This window comes from Macrobrachium nipponense, chromosome 46 (genome assembly GCF_015104395.2).
Source record: "Macrobrachium nipponense isolate FS-2020 chromosome 46, ASM1510439v2, whole genome shotgun sequence".
NCBI classification, from domain to species: Eukaryota; Metazoa; Arthropoda; class Malacostraca; order Decapoda; family Palaemonidae; genus Macrobrachium; species Macrobrachium nipponense.
This window is the reverse complement of record NC_061106.1, coordinates 35,829,105-35,848,778: the sequence shown is the minus strand read 5'-3', so window position 1 is coordinate 35,848,778 and position 19,674 is coordinate 35,829,105. Positions and strand designations below refer to the sequence as shown.

Genomic DNA, 19,674 nt, shown 5'->3' with positions numbered 1-19,674 from the left:
TTCCTTTCTCAATATCCCTCGTCTACAGAGGAGCCGTTCCAGGCCATCTACTGCCCGCTACTGCTACAACTAGCGTCTTGTTTATCATTCCTGTAGATAGCACTGGTAACGCTTACACGTGTTGTATCTTTCGCTGTGTTTTCGTGCGAATTTCCCTTGATTTAGAAGATGGTTGAACGTCAGGAAACTGCTGCATCCAAGTTGAGTACTGCACTAATATGTATTCATGGTTTAGGGTAGTGATGATCATTATATATATGTTTATATTGGTAATGAGCGGGAGCCGGCATGACGCCGCTCCCAGGTCAGACATTTCGCGCATCGCTACCCGCGTATATTTACCCTCATATTGGCACCCAATTGGTCTCCCATATTAATTGGAGTCGCCTTTTTTGGACAGATTAGCAGTTCTTCTGTTGGTAATATATATATATATATATATATATATATATATATATATATATATATTTATTCCTGACGGGGGGGATACTAGCCTACCGAGCCGAGCCGCATGCTCTCGGAAGGTAGCCTAGGTCTGGGATTCCTGTTATACATCTTTTATGTTGTCTTCCATCCAATGAATTGGGTGGATGCTGTATTTTACTTAGTATATTAGCCTCTTAAATAAGAGACTTCTTGTCATACGCGGGAGGGCTTCGGCCCTTACCGTAACCTACATGACGGTCCGTGAGCTACCCTGGTCTTCCTAGCCAGTTCGGTTATAAAAGCCAATTTGGCGGGTTAGGCTAGCTGCTCAGAGCCTTCCTGAACAACCTCATCAGATTGTTACGATTTGCAAAGGTTAGGCAGCCGCTCGAGAGGACTCATTATATCTCCCTCTCCCTTTCCCCCGCGTCAGGACGAGTTGTATTTCATTTTATCCTAGTGATATTGAAATATGTGTTATTTTGCACGTATTGCATGTTATAGTAGGTCTATGGGCCTCCTGCTCCTGTTCAGTTGGGCCAAGTCGACCGCGTGGTTGCCCACCTGGTCGGTAGTGGCTCCAACTGATCACGTGTGGGCCACCCCTCTAGTCGACCTCCCTCCCCCTGCCCCCACCTCGGTGGGGAACGCGGCTCGCCTCACGCTACTCCACGTAGCCGACCCGAGCTCTCGCATAAGGGGAGGAGGGTAGGGAGTACAGTCGGGGGGTAGGTCCTCCGCGTCATGCTCAGTGTGGGTGGTACTGGGGGATGCCCACCCTGGCGAGCCTTGACTGGCCACCTGGCTCGTCGGGACGGTGTGCTCCACGTGTCACTATATCGTGTTCCCCTATCCGCAGTCCTGCTTCACCATACCTATCCTCCCGCCCCGGCAGGACCGGGACTCCGACCAGAAGGCATCGGCTATGCGAATAGCTACGATCCCTTATTCGATCAGATACAGGCTAAGGGTTACCGATTTCCCTGATCTGCTCTCATGTAGTCGGACCCGGAGATAGAAGATAGCTAGGTGAAAGGGTATACTGCGCTAGGAATGTTGCACAACAAATAGAGCAGTTTACTTACGCACATGTATAGGTATTAGTATTTTTAATAACTTAAGTAAGATAAATTTATCGTACTATTCTTCGGGTTCGTTTACTACGGCGGACATTCCTACTCCGCCGGGTATTCAGAACCGAAGTACCACGTTTTTATCACTAGCTCCTTCGCCTGGTTTCAATCTTCTTGGTTTTTTACTCCATACCGCACTCAGGTGGGGACGGAGTACGTGTCTCTGGTGCCAGCGGAGTCAGGCCAGGTTCATCCTTCCCCTGCTCTGTTTGTACCAGGCCTAAACCTTGATTTTATGACAAGAACAAGAACTGGGCCCTGGAGCTGGTGAGATACAAGTATTTATAACATCCTAATATTAGACACGCTCTCCACCGGAGTCAACTCCGGTGACAGTAGAGTTACGATGCATGCCCCACCGGATACATCTCCAGTGGGTCCAAATAGTGATACTCATGTATCAGTCAATTTACAGATGGTGCGTTGCTTGGAGACGGCGTGTACGGACGTACTGCAAGAGCCATGCGGGCATGAGGTCTGCCGATCTCATGCCGGGTGTGCGGTCCTGGTGGGATCCCTGTTGGTGTGGCACCCGGAAGGGTGCGAGATTTGCTACGGGCTTGTGAGTGATCTCACTTCTGAGTCGATACGTACCACTCTCAGAATGATACATTGAGAATTATATTGGTTAACAATCATATTGATACATGTTAGACTAAAGAAGTAGTATCTAGGTTAGTGATTGAGATAACTATCTCTTATAGAACCCTCAAGCCGTCAAGGATGCAGCTCTGACAACCCTGAAGGCCTGTGTCAGTGGCTTTGGCAGAAATGTCAAGGCCAAGCAGCCCTACATGCTGTCCGAGGAGATGGCCTCACTCATCTACCCCGGAGCGAAGAGGTCGGCAGCTGTAGAGGCAGAGGTGGCGGCCCCTATCATTGCCAGGATCCGGGCAGAGACCACGGCTCTGCCGGAAGACACAGAGGGTTTCGGCGAGGAAGTGTTGGGAGACGTGGTGGCCATGAACTTTGACCACGAGCTCATGGTTGTTGACAACCAGGGCACAGGTAAGAATGTTTTTGAGGCAGGTACTAGGGGCTATAGGCTTGGCTAAGGGGGCTAAAGGCTTGTCCTTTAGCCCATCTCAATCTTCCAATTCTTCTTCTTTCCAGGGATTCACTGGAAAGCCCCAGTCTGTTAGACCTAAGTCGGGCTCGGTGACCCATAAGGTGAAAAGTACTAGCACCTTAACGGCTATTAAGAAGTCCTTGCCAAAGCCAAAAACTAAGACTAGCCGCGCCAGTACGCCATCGGCTTCCAAACCCATGGCGGACTCGGCAAAAGCTACTCTCCCTCAACAGGGGTCGAGATCGAGTTACAAAAGCTAGGCCCCAGGAACCTAGCTTTGACCCGGCGGCTTTCTCCTCTATAATGATGGAGGAGATGGGGAACTTGGTACAAACCAAGTTCCAAGAGATTATGTCTCAACTGTCCTCCAGTCTTGAGGCGTCGGGACAATCCATCCAGTCCCTGACGGAGAGGATGATGAACCAGGAGACCCTAGTGTCGGGTATCCAGGAAAACCTGGCGGCGGGACAACCTCAGTCCGGGCAGGCTAGACAACCCCTGTCAATGCCGGACTCCTCAAAGCTGCCCCCATTTAAGAACAATAACCCTTGGAGCCAGCAGCATACGCCCCATTCTCGGAGGGTATGCTTACAATAGAAGGATGTGGAACCCGGCGGTTGGACGACTTTGAGTTCTACCCACAGGATCACCAGTTCCCCTTCATGGGCTATGCGCGGTTAACGGAAGAGGCAATGATGAGGGAAGATAAGGTCCCGAAGGAGACCATCATCTTCCCTAGGGACTAGGCCCAACAAGCCTGGGTCCGGAACTTGACAGAATGGGAGTGTGTCAACACAAAGTTGACACCCCACAAAAGCCCCTTTACAATGTTCGTAGTGAGTGATAACACTCCTACCCCATGCCTCTCCAAAGTGGCTGAGCTAACGCTACAAGCGGCCACTGAAGATAAGCCTGTGCCGCAACTCCGGGAGACAGATTTACCTTCCCTTCTGCTCCCCGGAGGCATGGAGTGTTGGGTTGACGCTCCTGCAACTTTCTTGTTGGGTAAGCTTGGCCCAGACTGTGCTACAACACAGTTTAGTGAGCGGCTACCTAGACTCCTTGACACCTTAGTCAAAGCTGAGAATGACGCGAGCAGGTCCCTCAACTCCACCACCATGACAGAGATGACGTCCTTGGTTTATGCGGATGAGCCACTGTTCAAGATTCTAACAAAGTCATACCTTCACACTGTACAGTGTGATCTTTATGACTTTGCAGTGGTCAGACGGAACTGCAGGAAGCGCGTCTTGTCGGACACTTCCATCCGGCATGAGCCCAATAAGCTCATCAAATCCTCGATCTGGGGATCGAAGCTATTCCTTGAGTCCGTCGTTAACGAGGTTCTCGGGGAGGCAGCCAGAGTGAACCAGAGCCTGAGGATACGCTGGGGACTCATCACAAAGAGAAAGTTTGAGTCCTCTGGCACGCATTCTAGGGGCAAGAAGCGGACAAGGAAGTTCCAGCCCTTCCAGACCACTCAGCCTCAAGCGGTGGTCCAAGCTGTCCCGGTGGCCCAGATGAACCAGCCCTCCACCTCGAAAGCACAACCGCAACAGCAATTTGTGCTACTGAGTCAACCCACTCAGCAGCCCAAAAGCTCAACCTCTTTCTCTACCTCCCCAGCCTTCAATGCTACCTTTGAAACCCAAGGGGTCTTTCAAGGGTACAATAGGTTCGCCAGAGGTAGCCGAGCTAGAGGAGCTTTCCGGCACAGGGATGGCGGAAGAGCTTCTGGCGCCGAGCAAAAGCTTCCGGGGAGGCCGGGGAAGTCGCCCATCTGCTAACCAGTGAGGCTCCCCAGGTAGAAGGGAGGCTGTACCTCTTCCGGAACCGTTGGAGGTTCAGCACTTGTGCCCACAGTATTGTAGCAAAAGGTTTGGGATGGAGTTGGAAAGAAGGGCCTCCTCCATCAACCAGATTTTACCAGAAACCAACGGCGGACTTGGTAGATCTTACAGATGCCTACTATCATGTCCCAGTAGCAAGACACTTCTGCCCCTTCCTAGGCTTCAGACTAGGAAAGAAGGCCTATGCCTTCAAAGTAATGCCATTCGGGCTCAACATAGCACCCAGAATATTTACAAAGATAGCGGAAACAGTGGTCCAAGAATTGAGGACCCAAGGGATAATGCTAGTAGCCTATCTAGACGATTGGCTCACCTGGGCCCCGGACGCCGAAGAATGCCGCAAAGCAACAGCCAAAGTGATAAGTTTTCTGGAATACCTGGGATTCCAGATAAACAGAAACAAATCCCGGCTGACTCTGGCACCACGCTTTCAGTGGTTGGGGATACAATGGGACCTAAACACATACAACTTATCAATTCCGCCAGCGAAACGCAGAGAAATAGCAAGGGCTACAAGACAATTCCTCAAGGGCAAACACACGTCCCGGCGGAACCAAGAAAGGATTCTAGGTTCACTCCAATTTGCATCAGTTACGGACATGCTATTGAAAGCCAAACTAAAGGAAATAAACCGGGTTTGGCGATCCAGAGCAAACAGGAAATCTCGAGACAAAGTATCCCGGATTCCGCCGATCCTACGGAAGAGACTCCGTCCCTGGACAGAAGTCAAGAGCCTGGCAAAATCAATTCCATTACAGTTTCCTCCCCCCAGCCCTGGTAGTTCACACGGATGCCTCCCTAAGTGGCTGGGGGGGATACTCCCAGTACAAAAAAGTACAAGGGACTTGGTCAGTAACGTTCCGCCAGCTGCATATCAATGTACTGGAGGCCATGGCAGTGTTTCTAACCCTGAAGAAACTCTTGCCAGCAAAGAAAATCCATATCAAATTAGTACTAGACAGTGCGGTGGTAGTTCACTGCATAAACAGAGGAGGCTCCAAATCAAGCCATATAAATCACGTAATGATAGCAATATTTGCCTTAGCGGCAAGGAACCAATGGCACCTGTCAGCCACTCACCTAGCGGGAGTAAGGAATGTAGTGGCAGACGCATTGTCAAGGACAACTCCGCTGGAATCAGAATGGTCCCTAGACGGAAAATCATTCAAATGGATCTGCCAACAGGTGCCAGGACTTCAAGTAGACCTTTTTGCCACAGAATCAAACTACAAACTGACATGTTATGTGGCTCCCAATCTGGACCCTCTGGCATATGCCATGGACGCTATGGCAATAGACTGGAATACTTGGAAGAAAATTTATCTATTCCCCCCGATAAACCTACTACTGAAAGTTCTGAACAAACTCAGATCTTTCAAAGGACAGGTTGCACTAGTAGCTCCCAACTGGCCCAAGAGCAATTGGTTCCCACTACTAGTGGAATTGGGACTCCGGCCCTGGTGGATCCCCAATCCCAGACTGACACAGTTGGTACAAACGCGGACTGTGTCCGCTTCCTCAGGTATTCAGAAAGCCCTAACTTTATGGACTTCATGAAGTTTGCGGCGCTAAAAGATGCCAACATTGATCCTCAAAACATCCTGTTCCTGGAATCAGACAAACGAGAATCCACACTGCGTCAATACAATTCAGCAGTGAAGAAGCTAGCCACGTTTTTGAAGGATGCAAAGGTACAAACCATGACTACGAATCTGGCAATTACCTTTTTCAGAACCCTGCTCGAAAAAGGCCTAGCAGCTAGTACTATTACTACAACCAAATCTGCATTAAAGAAAATTTTCATACATTCAACTTACCTGGCAGATATATACATAGCTATAGACTCCGTCGTTCCCGACAGAATTTCAAATTTCGCGGCACTCGCTACAGGTAGGTCAGGTGATCTACCGCCCTGCTCTGGGTGGCAGGACTAGGAACTATTCCCGTTTTCTAATCAGATTCTCTCTGTCGCCGGCTGTATCAACATTGTTGTTACTTCCTCCTGACTAGAATTCGTTTTTCGCAAAGCTTTTGATCATCTCTCGCTGATATTTGGTGACGTACTTGGATCGTTGTTTGGCATTCGCTATCGTGGACTGTTTTTTGGACTTGGTGTTTGGAATTTGTGAATATGTCTGATTCTAGTGTTAGTTTCAGAGTGTGTGTGAATGAGGGCTGTAAGGTGAGGATTCCGAAAGCTTCGGTAGATCCTCACACTATTTGTAGGGGGTGTAGAATGGTTGAATGTTCGATTGAGAATACGTGTAACGAGTGTGAGAAACTGAGTGCACAAGAGTGGAAGAATCTAACTTCTTACTTGAAGAAGTTAGAGAAAGATAGAAAGAGGAAGGCGGCTTATAAAGACCCGCAGAATGTCTGCCTCTCATGATTTACTATCTAGCTCTGTAGCTTCTTCCTATGATAATCATGACCATTCTGTTTCAGCCCGTTCACAAATTGCTAATCCCTCTAGTTCTGCTTCGGAAATAGCAGAACTTAGAGCTTCCCTTCAGAAAATGCAGGAAAAAGTCGCAGCATTGGAAGGTAAGGAAAGTGAATGTGGTTTCGTTAGTGATGTTAGTGTCCCCAGTGTAGTGGAGGGGGCGTCTGGTCGTCTCTGCGACGCTCCCAGGCCTAGACCTCTTCCAAGCTCCCTGGCCCGGAGGAGAAGGAAAGTCGAAAGCCGTACGGGGGTTGTGGAGAATCCCCAACGATCAGGCGTCCCTTCGGCAGAATCGATTGTATCGACTGCCAAGGACCGCTATAGGAAAAGCGTCCTTCGAGAGTGCTTTTCGTCGTCTAGTTCGCCTTCTCCGAGAAGAGGATGGAAGGAGTCGAATCTTTCCCGTCCTTTGAAGAGGAGTATGAGAGAGCATGAGCTCAATTCGAGTCCCGAGCGCTTCTCGGAAGGAGGAGCGCCTTCGGTAATAAAGAAGGCGAGAATACATTCAGACTCTGGGTCTGGAAGGGATCCTAGAGCGCCTTCCAGATCTCCCTCTCCTAATTCGGAAGATTCCTCAACCAGGAAAATTTTGAAGAATATGCAAGAGCAATTAGCCTTGTTAGTAGGAACTCGTTATAAGGAGCCTACTCGTAAGAAGGATGATAGGCTTCCTATTAAAAGATCTAAATACCTATCTCCTGTCGGGCGTGACGCATCCTTCAGGGGAGTTGTCGCACAGGCGGCCATCTCTGGGGGGAGCGGTGCGCTAGACAGGAGAGAAGTAAGAAAGGAAGTTACTCCTGTCAAGAGTAGGGCGCCAACCAGAAGCCAGGCTCCGAGTAGGCGCAACGAGCCAGTACAACATTCAAGATCTTCAATCAAGCGCCAAGAGTTAGCTGAAGAGGAAGATCCTGTTAGGAGTAGAGCGCTTGTGAGACGGAAAGCGCCTACCGGAATCAATACTCCTACTAAACATCAGACGCATGATAAGGATCAGGAGTATTTGGAACGACGTGCTCCTACCAGACGCCAGGAGTCGTCGGGCCTAGATACTCCTCCCAGGCGCCAGGAGTATTCTGAACTGAATACTCCTCCCAGGCGCCAGGAGTATTCCGAAGCTTATACTCCTACCAGGCGCCAGGAGTACTCTGGACTTAATACTCCTCCCAGGCGCCAGGAGTATTCCGATGCTTATACTCCTCCCAGGCGCCAGGAGTATTCTGGACTTAATACTCCTACCACGCGCCAGGAGTATTCTGAACAAAATGCGCCTACTAGAAGCCAGGAGTATTCGAGGCGCTCTGCGCCTGGCCAAGCGCCAGGAGTTATTCCAAACACGTTACTCCTCCCAGGCGAGGTACTCCTGCTGTACACCAGGCGCATTCCTCGTATGAAGAGCCTGACACTCGTAAGAGAGTAAGAGAAGAATCAGAAGAAAGAAGGGAGCCTTCTCCTTCCGAGCCTATCAACCCAGAAGATGCCTCGGAGGACGAAATGAAGGAAGGATCTTCGAATTATAAAGTTCTTTCGTCCCTTCTATTGGAGGAATATGGAGACTCTTTGACGCCAGCTGCTCCCCCTTCTCCACGCTCTCTGTTTTCGAGCACGAAAACACACAAGTCTTCCTCTTTCCTTAAAATGAAGCCTGCTATATCTATGAGGAGGCTCTACAATCTCTTGACTCCTGGTTCAAGAAGAAGAAGGAGTTAGGAAGGTTTTTCTTGGTAACCGGTCTTTGTTATGCCTCCCCCTAAACTTACAGGGAGGAGAGGCATTGGTACGAAACGGGGAGAGAAGATGGGATTGTCTCTGCCTGTTTCAGCTGAATCAGACTTCTCGAGTTTGGTGGATTCGTCGAGAAAGGCACGCCTTGAATGCAGCGAAGGTAACATGGGGGCTTTGCGGAAACGGACCACCTTATCAAGGGACTTTTCACACTTTAGAAGTTTTTAACTTCTTAGATTGGTCTCTTGGGGTTCTGGCCAAGAAATCTCAGGAAAAAGAACAACTCGACCCAGAAACCCTAAAATAGCATCCTCGCCTGCATTGATAAGGCTGTTCAGGATGGATCGGCTGAGGTATGCTCCCTCTTTGGGTGCAGGAGTTTTAAAGAAGAGGGCGGTTCACAGTGCTTTCCTCACGAAGGCTGTCTCTCCTTCGCAGAGAGCCGCCTTATTGTTTGCGCCTCTCTCTGAACACCTTTTTCCCTCGCAGTTGGTGAAGGATATTGCGCATTCTCTAACTGAAAAGGCCACCCAGGATTCCCTGGGACAATCCTCAAGGAAGAATAGGCCTGTGGCTAGTGAGGAAAAGAAAGTGGCTCGCCCAGCTCAGCAACAGCCCTTTCGAGGAGGTCTTCCAACTAGATCGATCGCCAGAAGGAAGTCAACCGATAAGAGGGGCAGGTCTTCCTTCCGTCCCTTTAAGAAGAGAAGTGAGAATTCTGTCCTCCAGACACCCGTAGGAGCCAGGCTACATTATTTTGCGAAAGCCTGGGAAGACATAGGAGCGAACACTTGGACGATGTCGATTATCAAGAAGGGGTATCGCATCCCATTCAAGGACATGCCTCCCTTGACAACATCTCCGAGAATTGTCCGCCAGATACAGGGACCCTGTTCTGAGGGATACTCTTCGTCAGATGGTGGAACAGATGTGGGACAAAAGAGCAATAGAGCTTGTGCTGGATTGCAACTCCCCGCGGGGGTTTTACAATCGCTTGTTTCTTGTAACAAAAGCCTCGGGGGGATGGAGACCGGTACTGGACGTAATGCGCTGAACAAATTCGTCGAACAAAACAGAAGTTTCAGGCATGGAAACGTCTGCCTCACCGTCCTTGCATGCACTGCGACAATGGGATTGGATGGTGTCCCTAGACCTTCAGGACGCATACTTCCACATCCCGATCCACCATTCGTCGAGGAAGTACCTTCGATTTATGTTCGAAGGAAGAATTTATCAGTTCAGGGCCCTGTGTTTCGGCCTGTCCACGGCTCCTCAAGTCTTCACAGACGTGATGAAAAATGTAGCAAGGCACTTACATTTGAAAGGGATAAATGTCTCCCTGTACCTGGACGACTGGCTCATCAGAGCCAGGTCTCAAAAGCAGTGTTTGGAGGACCTGTTAATAACACTGGAATTGACAAAATCTTTGGGATTGATCGTGAACCTCGAGAAGTCTCAGATGATCCCCAGCCAGAACGTGGTTTATCTGGGGATTCAGATGGATTCTCGGGGTTTTCGAGTTTTTCCATCTCAAGAGAGATTAAAGAAAGGCTGTGCCACAGTTATCGAACCTTTTCTAGGGAAGGAGCGCACTTCAGCGAGGAATGGCTGAGCCTTCTGGGAACCCTTTCCTCGCTCGAACAGTTTTTTTTCTTCTCCTAGGAAGATTACATCTTTTCGACCGCTTCAGTTCTTCCTAAGAAGAAGTTGGAGTTGGAAGACAGGTCAGCTCTCGGACACGTTTCCAATCTCGGAAGAAATAAAACATCATTTGAAGTGGTGGCTGATTCCATTAAAGGAAAACAAAGGAGTGTCCCTGCAAGTACGGAACCCAAGCCTGACATTGTTTTCAGACGCCTCGGAGGCGGGCTGGGGTGCAACATTGGGATCCAAAGAAGTGTCAGGCACCTGGTCGGCAGAACAGGTGTCATGGCACATAAATTGCAAGGAGCTCTTAGCAATTCACCTGGCGCTAAAGAGCTTCGAACACTTGGTCAGAGGCAAAGTCGTGCAGATAAATTCAGACAATACGACAGCTCTGGCTTATGTCAAGAAGCAAGGAGGGACGCACTCTTTTTGCTCTGTACGAGCTGGCAAGAGATCTACTGATTTGGGCGAACCAAAGGAAGGTAGTTCTTCTAACAAGGTTTGTCCAAGGGGAGAGGAATGTGAGAGCGGACAGATTGAGCAGGAGGTTCCAGGTCCTTCCCACAGAATGGACACTCCACTCAGAAGTCTGTCAGAGCCTTTGGCTCCTTTGGGGGAAGCCTCAAATAGATCTTTTCGCCACATTCCTCTCCAAAAGGATAGAAACATTTTGTGCCCTGGTGGAGGATCCCCGGGCTTATGCAACAGACGCCTTTCTCCTGGACTGGTCAGGGATAGACATTTACGCTTTTCCCCGTTCAAGATACTGGGGGAAGTAGTGTATCAGAAAATTCGTGGCATCCGAAGGAACCAAGATGACTCTGATTGCTCCGTATTGGCCAGCTCAAATTTGGTTCACAGAGGTGATGGAATGGACAGTGGACTTCCCCAGATCTCTTCCAAACAGAATAGATCTGCTCAAACAACCCCACTTCGAGAGGTACCATCAAAATCTACCCGCTCTTGCTCTGACTGCCTTTCGACTATCGAAAGACTTGTCAGAGCGAGAGGGTTTTCTCGCCAGGCAGCAAACGCAATTGCTAGAGCACGCAGATCATCTACTAGGCGAGTGTACCAATCGAAGTGGAAGTTTTCAGAAACTGGTGTAGGTCGAAGAAGCTGTCCTCTTCAGTACCTCTGTGACCGGAATTGCAGATTTCCTTCTGTTTCTTTAGACAAAAGTCGCATCTCTCGGTACCGACTATTAAGGGGTACAGGAGTATGCTTTCAGCAGTCTTTAGAAACAGAGGATTAGATCTAACGAATGATAAGGATTTGCACGACCTCATTCGTTCCTTCGAAACATCTAAATCACTTGAACCTAAGGTTCCAAGCTGGAACTTAGATGTGGTTCTTAAATTTCTATCATCAGATGAATTCGAACCACTTCACACTGCTTCGTTTCGTAACATCACTAGAAATGTTTTGTTTCTGATATCTCTTGCAACGGCAAAAAGAATCAGTGAGTTGCACGCCCTTGAATCAAGAGTTGGCTTCAAAGGAGACTCTGCAATTTGTTCATTTCAGTCCCTTTTTCTGGCCAAAAAATGAAAACCCTTCGAATCCCTGGCCCAGGAGCTTCGAAGTGAAAGGACTTTCTAGTTTGGTGGGCAGAGAGGCAGAAAGATCCCTTTGCCCAGTTAGAGCTCTAAAATTTTATCTGGACAGAAGAAAGCAGTTGGGGGGTTCGCATAAAGGTCTTTTGGTGCTCGTGAAAGACCCCAAGAGAGCAATGTCCAAAAACGCATTAGCCTTCTTTGTTAGAAGTGTTATCACAGAAGCTCATAAGAATTGTTCAGATGATTCTTTTAATCTTTTAAGAGTGAGAGCCCACGAAGTTAGAGCAATCGCAACCTCTGTGGCGTTCCAAAGAAATATGTCACTAAAGAAAGCATTTTGGACGCAACTTATTGGAGATGCAACTCTGTGTTTGCATCCCATTATTTAAAAGACGTACGAGTTACGTATGATAAATGTTTTTCTTTAGGTCCGTTTGTGTCAGCACAGACGGTTCTGGGTAAAGGAGAAAGCACCAATCCTTAAATTATGTACGTAACCCTCTTGTCGGATGTGTTCTCGGGTTTTCGGTGTATGGGGGCCTTCACTTCTCTTCATTTGAAAATCGAGTGACATCTGACTATTAGAGGGGTACAAAAATTTTGTTATTTTTGTATGTATGAGTTTCGAGTTTGTGGTTGTTTGCTAAGAGTTTGGGGATAACTCTAGGCAATCTTAGAACTAACACGGGTTAGGATCGGGTGATCGGGATTGGTTGTGTGCTCCTTAAATAAGTGCGTGTTGTCATATAAGCGGATGTGCTCCCATTGACAAACGCCAGTTAGGATTCTGTCGAGTAAGTGGAAGAGACCCCATCGACAGATCCACAAGAACTCTTGGCCACAGATCACTATCTCGCTAAGGCTCTTGAGATGAAGCAGACTCCTGGGCAGTAGCCACGAAGTCTTCCATCTAAAAAGGTAGGAACTAAGGTTTATTTATACCTACAACATATGTTGTTTACCTGTCTAGTCAGTTGGTTAGCTGTCTCTTGCCCTCCACCAAAGGGTGTCAATCAGCTATGTATATATCTGACAGGTAAGTTGAATGTATGAAAATGACATTGTTATGATACAATAAAGTTTCATACATACTTACCTGGCAGATATATACAATTGAAGACCCACCCAGCCTCCTCCCGCAGGAGACAGGTGGAAGAGAGAATCTGATTAGAAAACGGGAATAGTTCCTAGTCCTGCCACCCAGAGCAGGGCGGTAGATCACCTGACCTACCTGTAGCGAGTGCCGCGAAATTTGAAATTCTGTCGGGAACGACGGAGTCTATAGCTATGTATATATCTGCCAGGTAAGTATGTATGAACTTTATTGTATCATAACAATGTCATATTTCAATTTGGACTTAATATTGATCTGACAGATTCGTAGTTTTCTTCTATCCCCAAAGCTTGTACTAGACTTAGACCAGTAAATAGACCTCAGATGGTCTCCTGGTTTTTAAACGATGTACTTAAGCTAGCTTCAGACACTTAACGAATCATGTTCTTATATAACCCTTCTCAGGAAAACGTTATTTTTAGTAAGTCTGGCATCAGGAGCCAGAATATCTGAACTGTCGGCCCTTTCCAGAGAACCAAATCACATTGAATTCCTCTCATCTGGAGAAGTACTGATTTGGCCAGATTGTCAATTCTTGGCTAAAAACGAGGATCCACAAAATAGGTGGTCCTCATGGAAGATTGTCCCACTTTCGCAGTAAACACACTAAGAGCTTATCTAAACAGAACTGCCAAGAAATCCTCAGGCCCTTTATTCATTAGGGGGAATGGTGGGACCATCTCCCTAAAAGGAATCAGACAACAAATTCTCTATTTTATTAAACAAGCCAATCCGCAATCAATTCCTCATATACAGGTTGGAAGTCGCCGACAGTATTTAAATGCCACTACCTAAAATCCTTAAGAGGCCCTTAAATTCCCGGCAGTGGCAGCAGGGAACATAGTTTCCCCTTACACTGCCTAGCATAGTTAATAACTAGTCTTAATAGCCTATATCTATCCTTAGTTCTTTCTCTCCTACCTGCCTCGCTAGCATTCTTGACCTTTGCTTTGGTTGTTTACCGGGTTGCACAAATTGACCTTGATTTCACCTGGACTGCACTTATAATCACTCTTGATTGTACATATGGATGTCTAATTGTATATATATATGTGTATATAAATTTCCTGTATTGGGGTGTGGGATTGATCTAATCCTATCACATTTGGGTGATACAACCCTAATTATTTAGATAAGGACTGTAGATTTAAAGATATTATTAAAATCTCAGTAGAATTAAGGAACTTTATTGAACTTGTAGAATTAAGAAACTTTCATTAAAAAGTACCTTAGAAGTAATTATATAATTTTATTTTTCCTTCCAGTAACTGGTTTACTCTAGATTTCCAAGCTGGTGGGGCCAATTCTCTGTTACTATTTCACGGAGCGACACAGGTTAGGCCCAGAAAAGGGATTTTGACAAAGGAAAAATCTATTTCTGGGCAGTGACCTGTGTCACCCAGTGAAATAGTTCCTATAGCACTCATTTCTAAGGTATAAATATTGCTAAATATACAAGAGAAAAAAGCTATATGGTTATGCCAGAGTTTCCTGGCTCGCTCACCCTTATTTAAGGATGTCGGTATGGAAACTGAGGCGTGTGAAACCACTATCAGAGGTCCCCTGCCATTTAGTCTCTTCCTTTCTCAATATCCCTCGTCTACAGAGGAGCCGTTCCAGGCCATCTACTGCCCGCTACTGCTACAACTAGCGTCTTGTTTATCATTCCTGTAGATAGCACCCAAGCTTGGGCCAGTTAGGGTGTGGAAGATAGAGGGTGGGTTTCACTAGGCGACACAGGTCACTGCCCAGAAATAGATTTTTCCTTTGTCAAAATCCCTTTAATAACACCGGTAATCAGAAAAGGGTGCATTTTGTTGCTTGTTTGTTTGTATGGTGTTTTTACGTTGCATGGAACCAGTGGTTATTCAGCAACAGGACCAACGGCTTTACGTGACTTCTGAACCATGTCAAGAATGAACTTCTATCACCAGAAATACACATCTCTGACCCCTCAATGGAATGGCTGAGAATCAAACTCGCGCCCACTGAGGTGGCAGGCCAAGACCAACCAATTAGTATGCCACTTAGGTGCTTGCATTTTGTTGCCAAAAATTGACGATTTTTGGCTCTAGACTGGCCCCATAAAACCCTGATCGCCAATAACTGAGACCCCCAATAATCGGGGACTGCCTGTATATATAAAACTTTTTTTACTATAAAAATGTAATTTTGTCTTATTCACAAATAGTCTGTTAACTTTAAATTTGTTATGTGCTATTTTATTTGATTTTTAGCCATGTCTCTCTATAATTGCATTGAGTAGACTATCATATTTTAGGAGGATACTGAAGATGAAAAAAATGAGAATCAGAAACGTCGCATAAAAACTCCTAAGAATCTAGATGAACAATACTGGCTTCAAAAACAGAAACCCCCAAAAAACCAGTACTACTTGCAAAGTAATAAGGAAAAGGTCCTCAAGTAAGTTTCATTCAACATTTTTTTCAAAATGTTTTGTTGAAATAGTGGATACAGTGCCCCCATTTTTATACGTTTCACATTTCTACATTTCATTTTGCGTTTTTTGTAGAACACATTATTCACTTGTCGGGGAGGAGGGGGGGATTTCACTAATTCGCAAATTTTTTTATAGAGCAATGTTCACTAAATACTGTACTATTTTCACTTTATTTTCATGACTAAATACATTTATAATAAAAATTATTTACTAAATTTTGAATATTAATATTAAACAGCAAAATATGAATAGTAAAACGCTAAATTAAAATCCCACAAAATCATAACACTTCTTACCAGGGAACATAAACACCTCTCTTTCTCTCTCTCTCTTTTAATGGTAAAGATGTATATGATATACATACTATTACTGAAGTGTAACGTGTTTTTGGATAATAGAGCATACTGTACAGTATCTGAAATATTTGCTAATTACGTATTTTCCAGCCTGCATTTATTGAAATACAAAAACTTGTAATTAGTACGTAATATGGAAAATATGGAAAAAATTAATGACTAAGTAACATCACGTTTATCTATAAAACTATACTGTACAAAAATAAACATACCTGCTTAAAAAATCATTCTTTCTCTTATCTCATAGAGAGAGAGAGAGAGAGAGAGAGAGAGAGAGAGAGAGAGAGAGAGAGAGAGAGAGAGAGAGAGAGAACAACTGGGGATGAGACTTCACAGGCACTTAACTGGCTGGGATGAAAGCATAATGTGAAGTGTTCCTTACATAAAATTTTGTTTTTTAAATATTTTTAAGATGATTAGAGATGAAACGTCAACAGTGATAAAATAGTCTCTTGTGTACTGTTATGTGTGATAATCATAGTCAAGTAAACTTGTAATGTAACATGGTACAATAAATCAGACAAAGCAAAAAATATGGCACCAATACCTCTTTCGTGTTTTGTTTTGTTTATGGTACAGAAATTGGTACATATTTTCATTAAAAGGATATGGAATTATTATTTTTAATTTATATAAAAGTTTGATACAATAACTTGTATTTCATAGAGAGAGAGAGAGAGAGAGAGAGAGAGAGAGAGAGAGAGAGAGAGAGAGAGAGAGAGAGAGAGAGAGAGAGAGACAACATAAAACAAGAACTTACAGTAGTATAAATAATTTTTTTTATCAAAAATGTATTTGTACGTAATGACGAAAATACTAACATGACATACAAACTTGGCATTCTCTTTGGAGGTCGTGTCCCATTCATTCTAAACTAACCACATATTTTAGACATGCTCTATGCAATAGTACGATCCTAAAATATGTACCTGTACATTAAATATAATCTCGAAATCATACAGCACAGGAAAAATATCAATACGTACTACGTATTTGTAAAATGTACGCCCAATACATTATAGTATGCGCAGAACAATGCCATAGGCTAAAGAAAACGGGCATGTCTGAATGATAGGGGATACTTAAGAGTAACTTTAAGGCTGGTACTTAATTTTGCAGTATGACTTTAAAATGATATTAGCGTGTACTGGGATGATTGTTTGCGGTATATTTTTGTTTGGACTGTCAATTTTGGCGATGAACTCTTAAAAATATGGAGTTATGAGCATGTTAGGGGTGTATACATATAGCCTACGTAAGAGTAGCAGTAATAGGAGATTACTACTGTAATGTAAGGTCTTTGGGTGTTTTGGAATGATGGTTTGGGATGTATTTTTGTTTGAAATATTAAATTGCTTTAGTGTGATAATTCAAGGTATATTTTTGTTTGAGTTATCAAATTAAGCAGTGAAATTTAAAATGGGCAGTTAGAAGCATTTAGTTTAAAGGGTACGAGGTATTTGGCAGCTATAAGCATTTTTAGTGGGGACTTTTGCATTTCTATAGTAAGCTGTGGAACCTATTCCCACATAAAAAAGGGGGCCACTGTATTGGGTTTCTTTCCTAGGATATGTAGGTGCTGAAATTTTATTGAAATATTTGTTATACAGTAATTTTAATGCTTTCATGGTAAGTGCATTATATCCTTGGTTAAAATTATTTTCTTTCAATTTTTCACTCTCAAGGTCCCAAGTGTTTTCCATCTTAAATTTTTTTTCTGGGCTCAGCCGTGTCGCTCCCGTGAAATATGTCTGCTTTAGCACTATTTCTAGTAAAATAGCTCCCCGTATTTAGGGTCTTTTGATGAGGAAAAGGCTAATTGGAGGGGTTGCTGTGGTAGTGTTTAACACTCGCCCCAGTTTTATACCGACACCTTTTATATAGGTGAGCGAGTCAGAAGCTTCTGACATGTCCAATTTAGCAGTTCTCTGGTATTATAGCAATATTTTACTAGAAATAGTGCTAAAGCAGACATATTTCACTGGGTGACACGGCTTCCTCGCCCAGAAATAGATTTTTCCTACGTCAAAATCCCTTTATTGATGCTATTTTATTGAAATCCTTGAGTTTTAACGTGATTATCAACAATCCATAAAGAAAAGTCCTTGACACATTTGCCAAAAGAATATTCTAGACATTTACAATGATTATCAATTATACAGGTGTTCAGTTGACCACTGTAGATTTCGATTCAGTTCTGAGGAGAATGTGAGGATACATGAAAAATGTCATGGTGAACCTGGGGAAAGAAGTGAAGAGAAGCTGTTTTTCTGTTGTGAATGCTCAGGAAGGTTTTTGAAGGTTAGTATAATTCATAACTTCATTTGGGAGTAATGTGAGATTGGAAAATTAATTTTGAGTATTGCTTGCTTTTGAAATGAAAATTTTCAATAAAAGGAGAGGGATTAGCTATAGTTGCTTATTTGACTATTTCACATGTTGTGAAAAATTGCTTTGTTTTTTCATTTCAGTGGGGAGTGTGCCAGATGCATCTGTGGAAAGTACATAGCATAGATGTTGATCTTCTTACCTGTGGAATATGTCTTACCTACAAAACCGATGCTGAACAAAAGCTTATTATTCACCAGAAAATTCATTCAGATGTTCGTGAATATGTTTGTAAAGTAAGTACCATATGCCCTATTATAAAGCTTATATTATTCTCATTGCATTTTAGCTCTTAATGGACAGATACCCGCGTGTGACTAGCAATCAACATTACATGGTGAGCATCAACATTGCATGCCTTCAATTTGGAGGCATTGAACAGGAAAAAATTTTCATGTAATTTTTTCATATGTGCTTGTACATGTCATCCTGTTTCCATTGATCTAACTATTTTTCTTAACTGGCTAACATTCAGTTTGCCCAATCTGGGATGAGTTATCATATATTCAACCCTTAAGGAAGCGTGATAACCACTGAATTTCGAGGAATTAATGAATTTTAGTTATTAACAGTTTTCTACTGTTTTATGTCTAAATAAACATAGCCTGAAATGATAATGCTAAACAAAAAATTTTAGATTGCTTTACTGATAATTTTATTAATTGCTTATATGACATTGTGAACCACAAATTGTGAAAAAGAAAAAAAAAGTGTAAAAAATATCTGTATGAATAATTCAGGATAGGATCAAGTAAGTTTTTCACTGTTTTGGACTGTTTAAGCATAAATAAACACATCTAGAAATGCTATTGTTAAAAAAGAATGGTTGATTGGTTCATGGACAATTTTGTTCATCGCTTGTATGGCACTGTGAACAACAGATTAAAAAAACGCAAGTCTTTGAATGATCCTATATTGAATGAAGTTTGAGATATACAGTATTTTGGACAGTTTTATGTGTAAATCAACATATCTTGAAACATTATTCCTAAAAGAAAATTTTAGATTGGTTCAGGGACAACTTATTCGTTGCTTTTAAGGCACTGTAAACGAGATTGTCAGCATGGAAAATGAATGTAAAAAATATTTATTCAAAAATAATTGTTCACCATTAAAATATTCCATTTTCTCAAGCATTAACATCATAGAGAAAATGGCTTACAATGATATAGGAACAACTGGCTGCAGGAAACCAGATATTACTGATTTTTTTATCATTTTTTAGCCCAAAATTATTGCTCTTTTGTTGTTTCCTGAAGACTGAAACAAGATTTGTGTTTTAGTATTATCTATCTGTAGAATAAGTGGGTAACAAAAAATTAGAAGGGAAAATAACTTCTATCATTAGGTAGAAAGTCATTTACTTCATAATGGGGCCTTAAAGCATTGGTGCTCCCCATAAATGCAAATTTTAGGTAACATAAATCAAGAGTATAGTTCTATTCATTTGATTGTATATTGGAAATTTTAGGGCATATTTCTTATATGATGAATTAGTTTTAG

At 43.9% G+C, this 19,674-nt stretch overlaps 1 protein-coding gene across 1 annotated transcript in view; it reads left to right on the top strand.

Moving 5' to 3' along the window:
• LOC135214904 (zinc finger protein 235-like) overlaps positions 1-19,674 on the top strand; it is a 118,972-nt gene that overhangs the window by 46,223 nt on the left and 53,075 nt on the right. The window contains exons 8-10 of the mRNA XM_064249357.1: positions 15,248-15,390; positions 17,946-18,084; positions 18,255-18,407. Coding sequence (XP_064105427.1) covers positions 15,248-15,390; positions 17,946-18,084; positions 18,255-18,407 — 435 coding nt within the window. The remainder of the gene's footprint in view (positions 1-15,247; positions 15,391-17,945; positions 18,085-18,254; positions 18,408-19,674) is intronic.